Consider the following 21963-nt stretch of genomic DNA (forward strand, 5'->3'; position numbering starts at 1 on the left):
CATTAGGAGCTGCAGAAATTAGCACGCTCCTCTAATCTCACAGCCCAGGTTTTAATTGCCAGATGCAGCTCATCCGTGTAGCTACACCGCCTTTGCACTTAAGCTTACACACACAAAGGAAATGAAAGAAACGAGTGGTAAAAAGCAATATCAACCCAAACATAGCCAGCGTTATCTTCAGAACAGTTAAAGGGATTTAGGAGGAAAAAAAAATCTAGCGCATAACTAAAAAGATTTCTGACTGCTCTTCATGTCACATAGCGTTTCACGGCCGCGTTTCATCTTTGCTCGGGGACGGGCGTGGAAAACACTGAAAACTTCAAAGAAAGAAAGCAGAAAACATCATCGAACTTAGCGGCCTTGTCCCCGTTACGGTCTCATCAAGCTAGAAAAAGCAATAAAATCATGGCTGCTTCAGTTTACCTCAGTTCTTCATCCCCTTAAGTTCAGTTTTTAAATATGAATAAAGTGTAATCACACATGTCTAACATCAGGTGCATCATTGTGATTATTCTAACGTCTCTAGCAATGCTAAGCGTTATGCTAAAGCACTTAGCATAATTAACAGCTGCATTTTTTTTCCCCCTCTTCTCCTTTGCTCATTCAGAGTTGATTTAAACTTACAATTACTGACAGATTAATTACATTAGATGCAGCAGGGCATCCAGCGTAGAAATTGCAGCTATAATCAGTCTGATGGTAAAATGAAAATTAGCTCATTTACTTTAATCCGTTTGTGATTAAAATGGTATTTCATATACTGATACCAGTTTGCAGGAAAAGAATTAAAAAAAATCTGAGCTAAAGTATAAACTCGTGTAGAATAAGCAGAGATGTAGCATATATACAGAACACGTTGCCGTCATCTTTTCGGTCACTTTCACTCCTGACGCCGGATATACGTTTGGATACATGCGCTAAAGCGTTCGTGTGTTAACGGAGAATTGTATTTAAATAAAAAATAAACGATATTAGCAAAGCGGTTCTACCAAACCTCTGATGCCTTTGAAGATGATGTCTTCGGGGACTGAGATATGTTACCACTTCGTAATTGTGTTCAGAGAGCTGAAAGTCAGTGAGATGAGTTACTGCTGGTGTAGAAGTTCTCTCTAAAGAAACTCAAGGTCCTACTTCAGCTATATAGTGCATATACATAGACACACAGACTTTACAAGAATAAGCAGTGGCGTCGTTGTGCTATATAATAAATAAATAAAAGTATTTTGCTGGCATCTAAGGTATCGAGCTCCCAAGAAACATCACTTAACTTTGATCTGTGAATAATGCGAGCTTAATATAGAGCTAAAATGAAAGCTGATTTCATTTTCTTAATGAGCATGAGACAAGTGCAGCTCTGCCTGCAGAGAACCAGTCACCACCTTCGTCTCTGACGTTGGAGACGTACACGTTGCTCGTGTAAACGCTCGGTGATACTTACTTGTAAACTGTACCGACGAATTCGTCCTGCAGTCGTTTGGAGGACATCACCCGTGCACTTCCCAATGAACCAGCGCTTACATGTTTGTGTGGTGCAATAACACTGTAAATATAACCGGGGTAGTTTGGTAACATGTGACACTGGATCTACAACTAGCTAAACAAACTAGTGCTGCGTAGCAAATCATAGATATCTGTATCATTCTATGCTGTTGTTAAGTACTGACCTTATTATTATGAATAGCGTTTTCATTCTAAAAACACTGTAGTGTTGTATTCAGTCCTGCTGAGTCCTGCTGAAAGCTTTGTTTGTGTGCCAGCCTTCTAGATTTTTTTAGATTTGTAACAGATTACTCAGAGGATTAAAGGGCAGTGTGAGCTTTGAATACCATTATTATTCACGATTTGGGTATATCGTTATATGCGATTTACTCTGAATATGGATGTTTGTTTGTTTGTTTGTTTGTTTATTTTATTGTCTATGTGCGTGTAACCAATCGGAAACTAACTGTACTGGTAGTCCCACCCTAACGTCACAGTTTCTTCTCAGTTGATTGTAAATTCTAACCCTGACCCTAACCCCGATGTTCAAAATCCAAACAGCGGGGACATTCAGTATTGGACTAGAAAATAGAATATTCTAATAGATTTCCTCCAAATAACTCCAGATTTAAACCGAAATGCAGCTGTGATTGAATCAGTGCCAGCAGGCCTGGAATTCCCCAGTGTTTGTGGAAAAAGCAGCCAACAGCATAGCCTTGAGTGGCATTCTGATTTATTTAGCTTTTTTTAATCCTCTTACCATCTTCCAATTTCTTTCTTTGTTTCTCTGTCTCAGTGGAGGAGGACACAGAGGAAAGCTCACGCTCGGGGCGTGACTCCGTCTCCACGGCCAACGACGTGGCCTTACCTGCTGGAGCAGCTTACCAGGACGGCCAGGTGAACGGCGGACGGCCCAAAGACGAGCGGAAGAAGGAGAAAGGAGGGAAGGAAAAGAAGGAAAAGAACAAAGCCAAGAAAGGCGTGCTGAAGGGCCTAGGTGACATGTTCAGGTATGTACTGTATAACCCAGATGTATAGAGCTCATCCCTCTCCTGCTCCTTTGCAGGGCTGAATCTGTTTCTGTGGTGGTTCTACTGGAAACACTAAGACCCGCCTGCTCTGTGCCGCTAAATAGGGCTCACTTACCTCTAGCCAAAACGGCCAGGTAGCCCGGAGCGGTTCATACGCACGCTTTATAACAAGCAAGTATGTTTTATTTATTGTGTAGCAACAGCCCGGGCCGAGACAGAAAACGCACCGCTGAACACACTATTTGTCTTGTGTAAGTACATATAAATTTGCTGCCATAAAAATGTACAGGGTGTTCCTCATAAACATAATGTATACTCAGATGCACGCACAGCTAGTTTGAAGTTGAGGGCCTCTGTAATGCAGCGTGGGTAACTGTGAGAGAAGGTGATGCAAGGCCAAGCAATGACTTGTGTGATGTCTGCAACTCTGTTAACTTCAGGTGGTGAGAAAGCTAGAAAGATTTTATATCCCGACATCAGCGCCAGCAGTGCAAAAAACCCATCAGAGACGCTCACAGAGACATGCTTGTTTTTCTACCTTTTTTTATTCTCTCTTTTTTTATTTCGCTCTTTTTTTTTACTACCATAACTGGTGAAGATTTATTGAGTAAAATTCTGCAAAATTCTGGCTATATTGGAAAAAGTGGCTTTATTTGAAAAACTGCTGAAAACAAACAGGGATTTTTCCTTCATTACGATTTTTAGTTCTGTATTCTGGGAAAGCGTGAACTCGGATATACGCATGTAGTAAACACTGTTTACCAGCACAGTTGTTTTTTTTACCGGCAGTCTCAAATTTATTTCACATCAGTGATCTATTTACACACTCGCTGACTGTGGTTCATGGTTTCACTTAGCACACAGTGCAGGTGAGTTCAGGGTGAATGGTGTTGTGTTCACACTATGTACAGCTTCGATATGAAGTGAAATTATTTTAACTTTTGTTATTCAGGACTACCCAGAATATTCTAACAGCACTAAACCAATTCATTCATTCATTCATTCATTTTCTACCGCTTATCCGAACTACCTCGGGTCACAGGGAGGTGTCATCGGGCATCGAGGCAGGATACACCCTGGACGGAGTGCTAACCCATCACAAGGCACACACACACTCTCATTCACTCACACACACACTCTCATTCACTCACACACACACACACACACACACACACACACACACTACAGACAATTTTCCAGAGAAACCAATCAACCTACCATGCATGTCTTTGGACCGGGGGAGGAAACCGGAGTACCCCTGAGGCACGGGGAGAACATGCAAACTCCACACACACGAGGCGGGAATCGAACCCCCAACCCTGGATGTATGAGGTGAACGTGCTAACCACTGAGCCATCGTGCCCCCTCATTAAAACCAATTGTCCTGCATAATTATTATGGTGAATTGTTTGGTTAGCAGGCATTGCTATGTGCAAGTACATGACAGTTGACATGATTGTTATTCGTTTCTGAAAATGTTAGTAATATTCCTGATAGTTTTGTCACATCCACTGACATTACACCGACTGTATAAAAGATTTTATAGCTAATGTGTTTATTATCTTGATGAGTCTTTGTCCTGGATATTTAGCTAGCTTGTTTCTAGCTTTGTTGAAGGCACAAAAAGTCTCGGGAAACGTAATTGTGATCCTTGCTCTCAGTTTTAGGTTAGACAGCAAGTCAGCTTGAACTGGCGTCTCAAACACTTTTCTTCTTCTTGTGCTAATGAGCTAATTTACCACAATCAGCTAACTAGATGTGATTACTGACAAACTGTGGTATAAAATCAGTCTGATTGCTTTTACATGTAAATATTTGCCTTTTCTTTGTCCTTAAGTTCTGTATCAGTGAAACTCAACACTCCATAAGACTCCATGCATATTTTGTGTTTTGTGTTTTGTGTACATCGCACTCAAACACCTGAGAAAAAGAAAAAAATAAAGTTTTAGTGACCTTAAACGGAGCAGAAGGACAGACGCGAGAGCAGGTAGGCAGGACTTGCTCCAGAGCCTAAATCTGCGTCCTCTGCTTTAGACCTGATGGTTTAAGGCTGTTTTCAACACTGCCTCTGCCAAGCTAATTAAACAGAGGCCGCTGTTAATTATTTTGATTTGGTGCTCATTTGAATACGGGATAAATTAGCTGTGCTCTTATCAGTGCAGTAAGTTGTTTCATGGCGGATTAGAGTAATGGGATTAGTTAGCGGAGCAGCGCACCGTGCATAGCGCTGTAACGAACAATAAAGATGACAAGTGTTTCCAGGTCATGTTTCAGGAACTCGGAGAGGTCGCTTATCAAGGCCACTAATTTGCGCTTTGCTTCTCGTTTGTATCCTGTGGAGCAAAGGAAGTCGGTAATTATAAAGCACAATCACATGCGTACACACACACACACACACACACACACACACACACACACACACACACACACACACACCATTTCAACACAAACTGCATACACTTTGTGTGTGTCTGTCCTTTGAAGAGAGTTTGATTACCAAATGAAAATTAATGTTCTAGTCTGTGTTAGGTTTGTGTGTGTGTGTGTGTGTGTGTGTGTGTGTGTGTGTGTGTGTTGTGCTGCTCCTGGCTGAAAGGTTGTGAGAGTCTCCCCCCTGGGCGGTGGGTGGTTTGGCCCCTCTCCCTCTGCATCATCTCTCTTCATTAGAGTCGAGTGGCAGTACCACTTATGAAAGCAAGTCGGGGAGAAACACACACACACACACACACACACACACACCACCACCACCACCACAATGGGCACTTTCTTTTTCTTTCTTGTCCTTTCCTCCTTCTTGGTTTTTGTTTTGATTTTCATCCTCTCCTCATTCCTATTTCCTGTTTATTCTTTCTTTCCCTATATTTAACCCCTACTTTCTATTTACTTTTCTTTATTGCTTTCAAAATGTTGTCTTTTTTCTTTCTTTCTTTCTTTCTTTCTTTCTTTCTTTCTTTCTTTCTTTCTTTCTTTCTTTCTTTCTTTCTTTCTTTCTCTCACACCACATCATGCTTATTAGCTCTACCACTCCTCAGAGTCTTAGTCATGTCTGTTATTTTCATGGAGAACACACACACACACACACACACACACACACACACACACACACACACACACACACACACACACACACACACACAGTGTTAGTCATGTCTGTTATTTTCATGGAGAATACACACACACACACACGCACACACACAGTCTTAGTCATGTCTGTTATTTTCATGGAGAGTACACACACACACACACAGTGTTAGTCATGTCTGTTATTTTCATGCAGAGTACACACACACACACACACACACACACACACACACACACCTGATAGGAGAAATATTCTGATTGTTGTTCTTTCTGTCTCTTTGCTTGCTTTTATTCACTCATGTATGTCATTAATGATTGTAGCACACGCCAACATACACACACTGAAGTATACACACGTAAACACACACTATGGGCGTTTATAACACACACAGTCTTTCCCTGCAAGCCGAGCTTTGTAGCATTGGCAACACACTGCAATTTGAGCTCATCTGAACGCCTGGCTAAACATGCTCTGATGAGCTCTCACCACGGAGCTTAGTGCGAACACTGATTGGACAGCAGAGAGCGAGCTTAATGGCTAAAGCAAGGAGGAGAGAGGGATGAAAGGGTGGAACAAGAATGAGAGGTGGACAAAGAAATTGAGTGCATAGCTCCACGGGCACAGAGATTTAGAAAGATGAAGAGGAAGTGGCCGAGATGAATAGAAGCTGAGAAAAAAGCGCTAGAAATTGCGAGCGCTGTGAGGAGAAACACGCACGTGTTTATAGGGAGATCAATGGAGCAGAAGATCTTAACTAATGTAATATGCAAGTGTGATGGAGTAACATCACTACACAATCCAGTTAGCTTCACACGTCCTTAAACACAACAGTAGTCGATATACTGTAGGTTTAATTCTATACACTATATTTATTTTGTATATATTTATCAGTCAGTCTGCATCCGGTCTATCAGCAATCTAAAAAAAATCCATTGCTTTTTTTTTTTTTTTTTTTAATTTAAGCACGTTTTATTTCCATTTCCTGACTGCAGGAAAAAAAAACTTTGTTCGCCGTGCTCTCGAATGCGATCGCGGTTGTCATTGACATTCACACAGCATTGTTCTGACTTAGTGTGTTTACGTCCCAGTGTGTTTATGTCCATCTTTTAGGCTTATGGTGTCCTATACCGTACCTTAATGTTATTAGATTCACTGATAGAGACTTTGAAGCACTTTTGTACATTTCTCTGGATAAGGAAGTATACCAAATGTTGTAAATGTAAATCTTACAAGCAGGCATGAAGCACACGACTCCTCTCAGCTTGTATAAACAGTTACAGTACAGTAAGGTGTCTCATCTCTTCTGTACCCCACAACGTTTTTCCTGTCTCTCAGGATACACGTGTTGTTGAAACTAAGGATCTCAAACTCGCTCTCGAGGTTGCGAGGTCACGGGAATCATGGCACAGTTCTGGTACAGCTGGTCTCTGGTACCTCAGTGTTCTTCCTGGTCCACATGACAGCTTTCAGATTCCCACTTTGTGTCTTGAGAACAATAATGTGTTTAAGACGCTACAGCAGGGGTATTCAATTAAAATTACAAGAGGTCCAGTTACTAAAGTTTCCTCCCAGCAAAGGTCCGAATCTCATATCGTCACTTAAAATAGTGTATCCTCATGTTAATAAAATCAATAACTCACATACATTTCTATATAATTTATTAAATTATATAAATATGCATACTTATTATTATAATTATTATTATTCTTCCGGACACTTTTTCGGCGCGTAACTTGTCCCGCAGCTTTTGTCCAAGACCCATGGATGAGGTGTCAAATCGACCGGCTCATTGAAGAGAGGTGTGCTATGGTTTTTATAAGCGATCCGACCAACGATGGTCACACAGCGGACGAAAAAGTGGCCAAAAATGTCCCATAGAAATGAATGGGAAATTCCTAAAATTCATGCTAAATCAAAGAAATTTAGCACAATATGGTTCTAGTTATCTTTACTACATGTCAAGTAACAGACAACAGACACTGAATTTCTTCTGAATAAAATAAATAAAAAGTGCAAACACAGCTTTGAGTAGCCTGAACTTAGGGCCTATATTTCATGTAATGTAAAACATTCAGAATCTTTTGAATAAAATAAAAGTGCTTTTAATCTTTAAGGAAAAAATTAAACAAAAGATTTTTTGAGCTGCCCCTTTTTTAAACATTAACTACATTAATAACACAGGAACCTTAGGCAAAAGGACATTTCAAGTAAAATAGAAGACCTCTCCTTACTCTCTTTCCATCTTCCATCCTAGTGAGAGAAATGGACATGTAACTGTCCTGCCAGCAGCTTGAATCTTAATTGTCCTGCCAGTGTAATTAGGTGCATTACTGCCACCTTCTGCTCTGGAGTATGGAACAGAAACAATCTGTTTTTGGCTTGGCTTTTGATGATGCTCTTGTCCAAATAACTAGATTAACTGCGCATGAACGAAAGATTTATCTTTTTATTAATATCAAAGAGCTTATATAATATTAGATTATAATAAGGAGATACTTAATATGATTTTAACGGTTTTAACGGTTCCGGGCAGACCCGTCACTCGGTCCGGGTCCGGACTGCGGTCCGCCATTTGGTGATGCCCGCGCTACAGGATCAGTCATTTCTGATCATATCAGGCTTGCATAGTCGTCCACGCTCCACCTCAGGCCTTGTCAGCATCTCAGCATGCTCACTGGAGCCAAATAAAGCCATTAATCCCCAGACAAGCCTCCATTTCCAAAGGTAATTAGGTGCGTTTTATCTTCTGTATGACTGACTGTCTATTCTGCTACCTATACAATTTTCACTTTGCGTGTGTGTGTGTGTGTGTGTGTGTGTGTGTGTGTGTGTGTGTGTGTGTCATTCTTTGCAAATCTCCTGGAGCAGTGCATGATGGGTCGAGTTTGATGAGTGAAGGGGTCGCCTGAAGACAGATACAGAGAATAAGGGAGCTGGGGATGTAAACGAGTGCAGTGAAGTGAACTAGGACACAGGGAGGAGGGCACAGAGAAGAAGGGATTCGTTGGCATCACACTTGCGGTCACGGCAGCGTTGCCTTGCGGCGAAGACGTCCCTCTATGTTTAGCATTTGTGTTCACTGTTCATAGGGTGTAATTAGTAGTGCTGGAACAACAAGCCTCCCTACTATCACCACTTTCATATGACCTCTAAATAAGCTACCAGTCTGATAGCCTTCACGTCTCACCTCGACTAAGAGAGACAACAAGACCAGTCGCCTGAGGAGAGGCAGACAGGAGCAGGGTGAGCGAGAAAGAGTACAAGAGCATCTTTGTTATTTTCAGAGCAGCAGCTAATAGCCCCTTCAGCCTTTTACAGATTTAACCTATATATCCAGAAACATTGTCTGCTCTGAGCACTTCTTCATGTACCTTCGAGTGGAAAGCCACCATACAAAGCTAACACGCTGTTCTCTTGCCGCGCCCGTCATTATTACACACGGCCGCTTGAATTAGCCAAGCTTTGCGCACATGTGCACGGTTTAATCAGGAAAAAACTATTATCAGAGCCCATACTGTATTAGCATTCTACCTTCATTTACCGGATGGATGTGATGTGTAGGACCGTAGGACCGTTCTCTTTCACTGCAGATACGTATGCTGTTCTTTTTGTCTCACGCTCAATGACCAGGATTGGCAACTACATAAAAAAATCAGCAGGGGAATATTGTCTTGTCCTTTATTGTGGTGTGACGGTCTGAACGGACTTGATGTCGGAAATCGATCTGCTTTTGAAACGTCTGCTTCCGCATACAGTACATACACATCACATACGACTCCTCGGTACAAACAACATGTAAGATAATCGACTGAAATGAGGGAGAATTCCAATCAATAGGAGAGAAAATGCTTAAGACTGAGCTATGTAAATACTTGATCTGTTTTACGTTAGTCTTATCCCTGGGGCTCAGTGCTGAGAGGTTTAAGGGCTTTTCTCAGAGGTGTTACAGAGAACCGTAGTCTAATATCTCCAGCTTCATCCATCTTTACCAGATGTGTTCCACCAGACACAGCGGGGACCTCGACGGTGAAACACTCGGCCTGTTACGGAAGATCGCATGCAAATGTAGGACACAAACACAAAGCAGTGAGTAGAAGTGTGACCAATTTCTGACACACTTTTACTGCTCACCCTCCGGATCGGCCTGGTTCGTCCCGACGCTCTCCTTTCGCTTAGAGATTCTTCACTCTCCTTCCTACCGCTCATGTGCATGGTTCTTTATGGATATCCCAAAGAGATGCACTTTAAAAAGAATAAAAACAGTTCACATCCAAGTCTGACCCTTGCTTCAGTGGATCATTTGACCTGGATGCTGTAGATGTGTACCTAAGGGGGTTTTTACACCTGGTCACTTCATGTGTTTTCTGTGATCAGATAGCTATCCGATGGTAAAAAGATCAGGTCTAAATGCCCTCTGAAACGCTTTCGAGACGGATATAAATCCGATCGTTCAAACCGCTTCAGGAGGTGGTCTGGGACGCATTTCAGATGAAACTGGACAGGTGTAAATGCATGTGGTTGTTCAAGCCATGTACGTCAGTGCTATACTCCTCCCAAACGGAATTACATCACTCGCATGTCACACGAGTCGTGCATCGCGCCATAAACAAATAACATGGACGACACGCAGGCACTTATTGCTCTTTGGAGCGATGAAAGTGTCCAACAACAGCTTTGTAAGACATAAAGAAACAAAAGTATATTTAAGTATATACACCAAAGCGTGTTCCATTTCAATTACCCCGGAAATGAGGAGGTAAAATATATTTGCATTTTGGGCGGGAGTAGAAAGATCGGATCGCTATCCGATTCGCCGAGACGCATTTATGTGGCCTAATGTAAATGGAACAGCTTTAACAAATCAGATATCGGCTCAGAGACAACACATGAAGTGATCCGGTGTGAAAAGGCCCTAAGAACCACTGCTGTAATCGTACACACTGTCCTGTTTTTATCCCTACTTAAAACTGTTAGCTTTTACTCTTTGACCTTTGCATACTGCAGTAAATAATGATCTCACTACACACATCATCACCAAGAAAATTCTGGGTGCCTTTTAAGTCTTCTTTCCTTCATGTTTTCTCAGAGGGTTTTCCTCGGTTATTAGGGATCTTACTCTTACATATAGAAGCGTCTGATTAGAGCGGCTCGACGACGTGTGTTCCGATGGCTCGATACAATCAGGAATAAGCATGGAGCTTGTATTTTAAGTGACTCAGAGCATGGACAGAGACATGTTTTTGCCCCGTTGTCTCTCCAGATCATTTTCGTTAACTCGCTCAGTGCGAGTGCGCCTGGGGACGGCCGGTTGTCCATCACTTTTCCTGGGATTACTGCTATTGGAATGAGTCTCTCCCCATGCACAGCTGTAGCCCCTCAGGGCAGGCCGGAGGTTGTAGGAGTGTACTGGACTAATTGAATCTGAAACCTTGTAAATGAAACAGGATCCAGCAGCATCTTTCACTGAGCAAGCACACTAAAATCACCAAATCCTGCAGGGATCTTGTTAAAGAGAATGATTTAATGTTGCGGTGTTTTCCATGAATCTCAGGTCTCACTAGGAAGCACGCATTGTTGTTTTGTTGTAAGGAATGCGATTTTAGAAGACACACACACACACACACACACACACACACACACGCACAAAATCCATCTTTCAGGTTTGTGAAAGAATCCAAAACACCAATTATTCCTCTGATCAGCAAACCACCCTGCCTTTCTCATTTTTCCCCCCTCCCTATAACTCTATTACAAAGCGACACAGTTTTGAGGAGCAGAAAAGGCCCAAAGCCATTCCGTTATCTCCCAGGGGAAGAGCCGAGCGTTAACGAGACAACACAAAGGGCCGTGAAAACAGCATGGCCCCGTCTGCTCAGACAAATAGCGTTTCAGATGCTGAGACTGGAGAAAATAAAAATGGTGAAGTGGGTGTGTTTGGTAATGTTTAACCTTTGTGAGTTACAGGCAGGTGAATTCCTGGCAGTTGAATGTGCCTGAATAAAATGATACAAGATGGAGCAAGTGCACGGCTTGTGAACGGGTGAAAATGTTGTCGATGCTGTATAGAAATAGCCAATCGAGTGAAAGTCATTACACACTTCACCAGGAATGCATAGGGACCTGGAATTTAATACATAGGGGCTGTGCATGAGGGAAAGCTTACACACACACACACACTCACACACATTGTGGTTCTACATCTCAGTTCTGCAAATGAACATCTATAAGGACAATTGTCACTGAATTGCTTTTGCATTGCGAGAAAAAGAAATGAAATACATTACTGTAGGTTTACACACACACACACACACACACACACACGCACACACACACACAGGCGCCTGCTTGACGTGAATATGTTTTGTCCGTGCGACGAACATAACACTAGACTTTCCTAGTTTTTCCTCTCCTCCGCTCAGAATTTTAGGAGTGAGATTTTTCCACCGATTATCCCTCAGACAAATATAATTTATTTTTTGGCATTCTCTGTACTGTCAGAGAGAACGAAGAAGGATGAGATGTGTCAATAGGTCACGTCTCGACACCGTCCTGGTCTAGGACATACTGACTAGATGACTCACTGCTTTTGTTTGAATAAATTGATATAATGAAGAGAAAAAAAATCAAAACTTGAAGATTGTGGTCTTAAGGGTCTGTGGCTTTCCTGACTGTGCCTGCCCTGGTGTTGGGGCTTGGAGCGTTTATTGGCGCACTCATTAATCATGAGCAGACCGGCTTCGTGAAGGACAGATTTGCCTTAGACGCCGTGTTCTCGGCAAGATATGCTTCACAGGCTCTGTATTTTTTATTTTTTGCCCATCTTTGAATGGTGTTTTGAATGGCTCTGGTTCTCCAGTCTCTATGTATCATCACTGCCACCTTTGCATGACTGCAATCTTGTTCTAATTAATAACCCTTAAGAGTTCTTCTTAAAGAAGTATTTCTCTTTCAGCCCTGCTTAAAAGAAATCGATAAATTATCGCTGTAGATTTTCTACCTGCCTACCTGCTGAGATACTTTCTTATGGTAATGATGTAGCATTAGTTAGTACTGATAGTTCGGTACAGGAACGATTCCATACAGTACCAAATGGCTAACGTGGCCTTCAACGTGTTTTCTGAATCTGACTTATGGTGTCTTTTGTCTTGAACTGTTTGGATGGGTTAATTTCCTCCTTCGCTCTTAGTTCTGTGTTGTCTTATGTAGCGCCGTGTCTTCACGTAGCGTCAGGGTCCTAAAGGAACGTCATTTCATTTCACTGTGTCCTAAATATTGTCAGCTAAATATTGTTAAAATGACAATAAAAGCCTCTTGGCATGTTCCATCAGTTTGATCCACTCTGTCTGTGTTTTAGCTGCTGGTAACTGGTCGGACCAAACTAGCCTTTACAGTATAGGGATGGAGGACGGAAACCATTTAAACCCCTTTATACAGCTAAGACCCTCTAAGTATTCAATGAAACTTTAAATAAACATGTTCTCCAATTGTAGCAAATAACATGAGCAGCATAGTAAAATCTTAACGCCATGACAGGATCTAGGTATTCAGATAAAAATCTATTAGCACTGGTTACATGTCTGCTCTCTTACTGAAAAGTGTTCATGGTTGTTTAAGGGTTTGCTGGATAATTAAGGAAGCATGTTGAACATCATCTTCAGACCGTTTCTGATAAAGAAACACCGTGTTACAGTCCTGCAGAGAAAGAAAGTTTAAGCGATCCCTCACAAACAATGAAGGTAGGTTATAGCTTTTATTTCTGTAATTGGAAAATAAAGACCACTTGATCACTTGTTCATCCTGCCATAAAATGCTGTAGAACAGTTGGCACAGACTCTCTGACTTTCATTAGACTGAGATCTTTCATTGACAATGATCCATTATCTAGCTATAAGGTTAGCTTAATTAATTAGCCGTAGCTTTAAATGATGGAATCTTTATCTAATTTTATCCTCTTCCACCGAAAGCATACAAATCACTGCTTTCTGAAATAAGGAAGAGCTATTTTTGTTCTGTTTGCTCCTATGACACAGTGGTGATTAGTACATAGACTCAGGGTGTGATATTTTGAGCTTGGGCTAGAATGAGCATCAATTTCTTTCACCTTCTCAAACACCGCTATGTTATTTAATCCAGAATACACCTGGACTCGGTTTAACCTTTTTTTAAACACGTTTTTACAGTAATACAAAGAGCCCTGGAAGTTTCTGTGACTGTATTTGCAGTATTCGAGCCTTTTATGAGAAGCTCATTTGCATTAACATTTGCATGCATTATTTTATTTTATTTTTTTTTTCTTCGGTTTTTTTATGTGTTACGATTTTACAACTAAGGCTGTTAAAATTTCAGACAGGAATACAAATGACTCAACACTGATTCACTGCTTGTGCATCATGCATCTGCTTAAACGTTCATTTATTATATAGACTGTTTTGTATAGTGCGTTGCACAGAACAGCAACGAGGGACAGGCCGGACTGGATTTTTACTTCACAGTCGGATTGTTAAAAATATTAAATAGGATCGTGCGACTGTGTTATCGCAATACGTATTACAGTACGAGCGTAAATTGATTGTTTCAAAACCCACTATGAAAATACTCCAACTAGCATTTAAACACAAGGACTGCAGTACATTATCCTCTGAGAAAATAAAGCCTGTGTATTGTGAAGCTTATATGAAAAAGCAGGTCTGTTAGATGAAATAGAATAAATTCTGCACGAAATCTGAGTGAGATGCAATTTAATGGCTGACACACAAAAAAACTACACTATGTAGAAGTAGGGGACAAAAATTCAGACATGGCTATGGTGTCCTCTAACCGAGCAGAGGCTTACCAGGAGGTTCCATGGTCTAAGCATTTGCCTTCTTGTCTGGAATTTTTCAAGCTCATTTATGTTTACGGCATTTGGCGGACGCCCTTATACAGAGCTACGTACAAAAGTGCTTTTTAAGTCTCTATCGATGAATACAATAATACTGGTTCACTAGGTTACAGACTTAGGATACCATCAACCTAAAACTCTTCAGTTTTTTTGTTAAACATAGACATAACAAACAAGGAAAAAAGTGCTAGTTCAAGTGGTTCACAAAAAGGGAGGTCTTCACCCGTCGTTTGAAGATAGACAGTGACTCAGCTCTTTGGACATCTAGGGGAAGAAGTACGTTCCACAACCTCGGAGCCAGAACAGAAGAGGGTCTTGATGTATACCTACCACGTTTATTGAGAGATGGTTGGACCAGTCAAGCAGTGCTGGTCGACCTGAGGGACTGTGGTGCAGTGCGAGAAGTAAGAAGTTTTAAAGGAAGCAGGAGCTTCGTAGCTTTGTAGGCAAGCATCGGTGTTTTGAATCTTATGCGTGCAGCTACCGGAAGCCGGTGGATGGATCGCAATAGTGCTGTGGTGTAGGAGAACTTGGGCAGGATGAAAACAAGTCACGCAGCTGCATTTTGGATCATTTGCAGAGTAAGAATTGCATTCATAGGTAGCCAGACTGGCTGGGCAGATGGACAGACATTCATTTCTACCGCTTATTCGAACTTCTCGGGTCATTGGGAGCCTGTGCCTATCTCAGGCGTCATCGGGCATCAAGGCAGGATACACCCTGGATGGAGTGCCAACCCATCGCAGGGCACACACACTCTCATCCACTCACACACTCATTCCAGAGATGCAAATCAACCTACCATGTCTTTGGACCGGAGGAGGAAACCCCCGAGGCACGGGGAGAACATGCAAACTCCACACACACAAGGCGGAGGCGGGAATGGAACCCCGACCCTGGAGGTGTGAGGCAAACGTGCTAACCACTAAGCCACCATGCCCCCCTGGATAGACATTAGATAGATTTATAATTTATTTAAATTATCTTTAAATAACAAGTCTAATGGTTCATACACGGTCCCGCCATCCTGGTCAGAAGGCAAGCTCAATGATTACAGTAATCCTAACAATTACAAGCCACTATTATTTCATGTATATGGAGTTTCATAAAGGTCAAAAGGTTGATAGCTTCAGGTGTCAGTGTCAGTGTTCACTCTTCCAGACTGGTAGATAGATGAGAACCCTACGGCAGGTCAGAAATAGATCAAATATTGCTATGATGTTTGGTGCTGCGCTTTTTCCCCTTGAATAAAAAAAAACTGTTTTATCATAGACTGCATGAATCATTAAGCAGAAAGTTTCATGGTTGGCATTGGCACTCATTATAGAAGTGAGCACACATCATCCTCTGCCTGACTTATTTATGGATTAGAGCTTAACAAGCGAGACTCACGGCGTGTTCATGAGATCAAACCGTACCATCACATATTCATGATGTAAGGTGGCATATCTAGGTCACCCGCACCGAGCCATTAATCCTGCGGGAGTTCTTCCTGTTTCCTTTCCTCAATCTCTGTCTCTTGTTGATGACACGGACACATCATTCACACAGCCGTGCAGTTCTGAGCTCTGAGCACGCCGAGAATAGGCCGAGCCTCATAAACGTTCACGTTAGACACGGCAGACACGGTAGACAGTAAACCAGCTGAAATTGCAGCTGATAAATAACACCCAGGTGCTTTATTTACTTGCAGTATTGCCTTCGCTATCTCTGTACGTTTATCTGTGACACTGAGACAGGAACACAAACAGAGTCATGTCCCTGTGCTCTCTCTGTTTACCTTCTAGCATGCTGCTCTCTATAAATTAGTCAGACGTGAAATGATTAATCTGCCGGCTAATATGTAATAGACTCGATTGCCGATGTGAAGATTACTGGAATTACACTGCTCTATGTATCCTCAGGTGTGTTTGGGTTCCATGTCAAAAAAAAAAAAGATCAGAGATTTATGAGTGTCTGCGGGTAAATTCAATAATTTCCACATGCACCCCCTGCTTACACAGAGATATACAGCACAGGGAGCTTATATGACATTAATGTCACATCTTGTCCTATGTTGCTGTGTTCTTATTTGTCTGGAAGGGCGGTATGGCATCGATCTCACATTGACCATAATAAGACATTTCTGATGTAGGGCACAATATATAAACAGATATTTAGATTTACTACAACACTACTACTGTCTTTTACTGTTAATTCTGCTTGAGGGCTAAATCCTGCTAGCATCTTTGCTCTTAGTTTACACTATGTAATAAATATTCGGATAAAGTGAGCTAGCTTACAAAATTTAATAGTTAAGCTAATGTGAGGTAGCTTGCTAGCAACCTTGATTACAGGTTTGCTCCATGTAATAATTAGCCTTACGTTAGCTAGCAGAGCTCTCAAGTATCACGCTCAATTTTTAATTTTTATTTATTTATTTATTTATTTATTTATTTATTTATTTATTTATTTATTGTCCCTCATTTGGGTCTTTTGTCACGCTCTCCCACCACACATTGTATTTCTCACACAGAAAAACTTATTGTTCATTATATACTTATCTCATCGCATTCTATATGGAACCGGGCAGGAATCAAGCGCGTCTCCCCTGGAGTTCTTAGTCGAGCCTGACACTTATCAGCCAATCAAAAAAAATAGCCTACACAATAGCCAATCAGAAAATAGCACTATTTTATCTGGGTAAGATTTAACACAACAACCAATGAAAAAGAAAGCAGATCCTGGAATTGTTCAGCATCATCCTCGTTCACCCGCAGAGAAAACCACTGGAGCTGCGAGCATCACTTTGAGCACAGAGTAAGTCATGATTTCCCGTTTTAACGTTACAGCAAATTCACAACTTGTTTGACACAAACAATGACATTTTGACTGCTGTTAGAGATGGTGCCCAGATAATCAGCATCAGTCAACAGCCAACAGTTTTACAGCCTGTTCACTGACAACACCTGCTCAGAACATGTAGTCTAGGCCAGTGCTTCTCAAACTGGGGCCCCTGAGATGGTGCCAGGGGGCCCCGGTTCACTAACAACACCTGCTTAGAACAAATAGCCTTGGTTTTAGTGTTTCCACATTCTAATGCTGATGCTCAGAGGGCATTTTCGATGGTCGGTTTGAACAAAACCTCAACACGAAACAGCTTGTCTCTGGATGGGACATTGTCCTCAATCATGTCCCTAAAAATGGCTGGGCTTGTGCTGAACTGTTTTAAATGGGAGCAACATTACAGATGTTAAAACAGTCCAAAAAGGCAACAAACACTTACAAGAAACAACACCAGTCATAATCTCTCTCTCTCTCTCTCTCTCTCTCTCTCTCTCTCTCTCTCTCTCTCTCACACACACACACACACACACACACACACACACACACACACACACAAACAAACAAACAATTGCAAATTGAATAAATACTTTGCATTTGGTTAAATTGTATTCAGTGATCTATACTAAACACTACAACACCCCCATTGTTTTGTTTTTTTAGTTTGGGGTGGGGGGTGGGGGGTGTCGGATATGTCACTCTTGCCTGTCTTCAAAACTTGAGAGCCCTGTTAGCTAGCTTGCTAAGGACCACAGTGACCTGTTTGCTCATTGAAATAGTCTGTTATCTAGCCTGTTAGCAACCTCATTTTATTATTATTATTTTAGAAATGCTTGCTACATCATGTAAATCTGAGCATTTATTTGTAAAGTAATAATATTCAGATTCTGTTAGGCTCAGAAAAGTTTTTCTCCCTCATCTGTGTGTTCATCTTTGGTGGTGTGTTTTCCCTACAAATCCTGACAAAGTCCGTCATTAACAGACCGCTGTCGTTTGTTTGTCCAGAACTTTGCATGCAGATTCACAGGGTATTTTCCACCTCAGAAAGTATTCGCAAAGATCAAAAAGTGCCTGTAATTTTAGATCCAGACACTTATCCCTGGCTTTACGGAAATTCCCCACGCACCCTTACTATGGATGAAAGACATCATATGCTAACAGTGAATAACCCAGCTGCAATCACTGAGAGAGAGAGAGAGAGAGAGAGAGAGAGTGGGTCAGATTTACACACTTCCATATTTATTAGCTCCTGGCTTTCACTTTGAAGCCAAATTTCATCAAGTGAATCAGGGAGAAGACGAATAAATAGCTTCCATCTCATTCTGTCTGTAAGATTATAGACATGTTAGATGCTATTGATAACTAATTCAGTTCAGCTCGCTGAAGTCAACCTACTTTGAGGGCGATGGTAATTCTGTTTCTGCACAATGAAGCATCTAGGCATCTGTTCTAAGACATGCTAAGTCTGTCTCACAACACAAAAACACGTCAATAGTTAAAGGCAGGGTCTGCGATTTTTGAGAAATGCTTCAGAAAACTGAGTCGGGCCGAATAATAAACAAAAATCAAAACAAAAATCAAAACAAACGTGTAGCCAATGAGCAGAAAGGGGCGGGGCTTGTGATTATGCGGCGGAGAGAGTGTTCAGTGCGCATGTGTGACATGAGCAGAAAGTGGTTTTAACATTGACATGGAGGATAAAAACAAAGAAAGAAAGCGAAGAAAGGCTTACGATAAGGCAAGAAGTAGGACGTGTTAATATAGGATCAGCTTTCCAGCGCTGGAGAGAACTGAAGGAGCAGGAAGTTGGCCACATATTCACAGGTTGGAGTTTCCCGAGTCAATAACTCCTGAGCTAAACGCTGTTACTACACAAATAACACCTCTTTTCTATCGTAGTAATGTAGAGAGGCAGCTACAACCGCGTTTTGTGTAGTAACAGCGTTTAGCTCAAGAGTTATTGACTCGGGAAACTCCAATCTGTGAATATGTGTCTGACTTTACTTAAGACGCCGAGGCGCTTTTTTCCTTCTCGATAGGTGAGTAACGTTGGTTTTGCTTTGTTACACAGAACTAATATATGCCTTTGTCCTTTACATGATTATGGTTGTGTGTCATTTTTGCTTGTTTGTTTATCTGCAATCGTATTGTTCTTCCCTTCAGCTATGATAAAGACACATTTCTTTCCATTATTTGTCTGGGTTACGTATGTATGTGTGGGCGGAGCTATCAATACAGGGGTGGGACCCATTTGGGTTAGGGGCATGTTTGTTTTGGTGATTTCAAATGTCAACATTGTCTTTCAAAAATCGGAGACCCTGCCTTTAAGGTGCATGGCAGCAGAAGACTTTATGAGATTCCGTTTCTGTCAGCCAATAACAGACACCTGATGCTTACATAGGATAAAGGATTGACTTGTTGTGTGTCCTGAGATGCCACTGTTATAAAGAGCGTTTTTTTATGTTCTTCTCTCATTAACAAGGTGTTGCTACTATAGCTCACTAGATGTTTTTCTTTTTACAATTCCATGTAAACTCTCCTGTAACTGAGCCTACATTTCCCCCATTCTGCTGTTTAAGGTGAAAATTAGCTAAAGCTTCCGACCTGTATCTGCACGATCTTATGCATTGTGCTGCTCCCACACAATTGGCTGATTAAATCGTAAAATAAATAGTGTTCCCGTTAAAGTGGTCGATGAGTGTGTAGACGAGCATCACGCTGACAGACGTAAGCACAGATACGCAGAGGATTTCTCTGGGCTCTGAAGTTCTGAAAGTACAGAAGAGGAATGCTAATGACCAACTCATCATGTATTCATAGCTTTGGAAGAACAGGAGACTTGGTGCTCTTTGCTCATAACTGATTCCACTTTTCTATTCAGTTTTTTGCTGTGTTGACCTTGGGCTTCAGAGTTCTGACTCGACCGGCTTTTGGCTCAGGATGGTGAGAAGAGACACCGATGGTTCTATGTTCAGGTCTTTATGAAGAAGATGAAATATGAAAAGCTAAGAGACTTTTCAGGTGAAGGGGAGTGTGTGTGTGGGTCAGTGTGTGTGAGAGAGTTATTAGGTTTGTGTCATGAAGTATGTAAGCTCTATCTGTCCATATATTTAGTTGTAAATGTAGCATATATTATGTGAACTTGGAATTTGAGCTGTGTGTTTGTGTGTGTGTGTGTGTGTGTGTGTGTGTGTGTGTGTGTGTGTGTGTGGCAGCTCATGTTGGCAGAACTATATCATGTATTTGTGTGTGTTATAGGGCGCACACTCAGTTTGGCCTATGAATCCCATCAGAAGCCCATTCTATAATGCCAGTAATGCCATGGATGTATTCATCTCACACACACACACACTCCATCTCAGCTGGGAGGACCCCCCACTGTCTTTCTCTCCTCCAGCTTTTCATTTGCCATTTCATTTTTTGTGTTATTACCGCTGCAAGACTCCGGTTGGGTGTCTCCTCTCCACAGCTAAAAGGAATGGAAAACCATTTCACTTCTGCAAAAATAAAACATCATCCAGAGACTGAATTGCTTCGATGCCTCATGTGAGAAGCAGTAAACTGCGGTGAGGCCTCACGCTACACGACAGCAGCGGAGCGTTACATCACGGGTTCATCCGTCTTTCTCCACGTCCGGCCATGTTTCTGTGTAAAGCCAGAATTGACAGCCGAACGCAGGAGTGACGTTGCGAGTACCAGATAATGAGCTCCACAGGGAGAGAGGCCTAAATGCAGCTAGTGGGTCATAACATCAGCAAGAGTGGCCAAGGCCGTCGCCAGGGCAACAACGTTAGTATCGTAACTCAAGTGCGTAATGATATTCTCGTTAACAAAGGCTAACTGGAAATAAAAGGCTTAGAAACAGCAGCAATAATCCAGAGAGCTGCTTACAGCTTACTTAGCTTCTCCTCCCTGCTTTCTCTTACTCATGTGCCATATTACATCGTACTGTATTTCTCCAAGATGGCTATTTTTTTTTTTCTTTTTCTTTTGACCCCCTTTCTTTTTCCTCTCCCCCTTTTTTTTTTTTTGCTCCCACTGCCCTGGAGGGAAAAAAACACTGCTCAGTATGGAGAGAGAGAATGAGAAGGGGGGTGCAGGACAGATCTGATGTTTCCTCTCGTTCTTCTCTCCTCTTCTAACAAGATGTTATTAAAGTTACATGCTGCTGTCTGGGCTGCTGCCTCGCTCTGCTGCATAATATGGAAACCGGAGCACATAGACTTAAAGCTTCTCTCTCAAACACACACACACACACACACACACACACACACACACACACACACACACGGGGAAAAAAAAAACAGGTTGAATTTTTTTTCTTTAACCATTACCATCCATTACACTGGTCTCAGGTAAGAAATAAGCTGTTGGCCTACGATGCTGTTGATTTCTAAGATGACATCAATTAATTCATTTTCTTCAAAAGTGGCTCTGGGCAGCCTTTATATTTAAATATTTATATTAATGCACTCATTCTTATAGTCCTATACAGTAATAACACTTTACACTGGGACTTGTATAGAGGATGAGTTACATTCTGAAATTCTGTAAGAAACAGACTAAAATGTTATTTCACAAATGAAACGCTTACTTAACAGTTAGACTCTAACGGGGGACAAAAGAGACAAAAGACAGAGCAAACAGACAAGACGAAACACTACGGG

At 41.6% G+C, this 21963-nt stretch overlaps 1 protein-coding gene across 4 annotated transcripts in view; it reads left to right on the forward strand.

The window, feature by feature from the left end:
• The window catches only part of pard3aa (par-3 family cell polarity regulator alpha, a), a 409979-nt gene that overhangs the window by 282491 nt on the left and 105525 nt on the right, over positions 1–21963 (forward strand). For all 4 annotated transcript variants that reach the window (XM_027149211.2, XM_027149213.2, XM_027149212.2 and 1 more), the window contains one exon: positions 2276–2489. In XM_027149211.2, coding sequence (XP_027005012.1) covers positions 2276–2489 — 214 coding nt within the window. The remainder of the gene's footprint in view (positions 1–2275; positions 2490–21963) is intronic.

Source organism: Tachysurus fulvidraco, chromosome 3 (genome assembly GCF_022655615.1).
Source record: "Tachysurus fulvidraco isolate hzauxx_2018 chromosome 3, HZAU_PFXX_2.0, whole genome shotgun sequence".
NCBI lineage: Eukaryota > Metazoa > Chordata > Actinopteri > Siluriformes > Bagridae > Tachysurus > Tachysurus fulvidraco.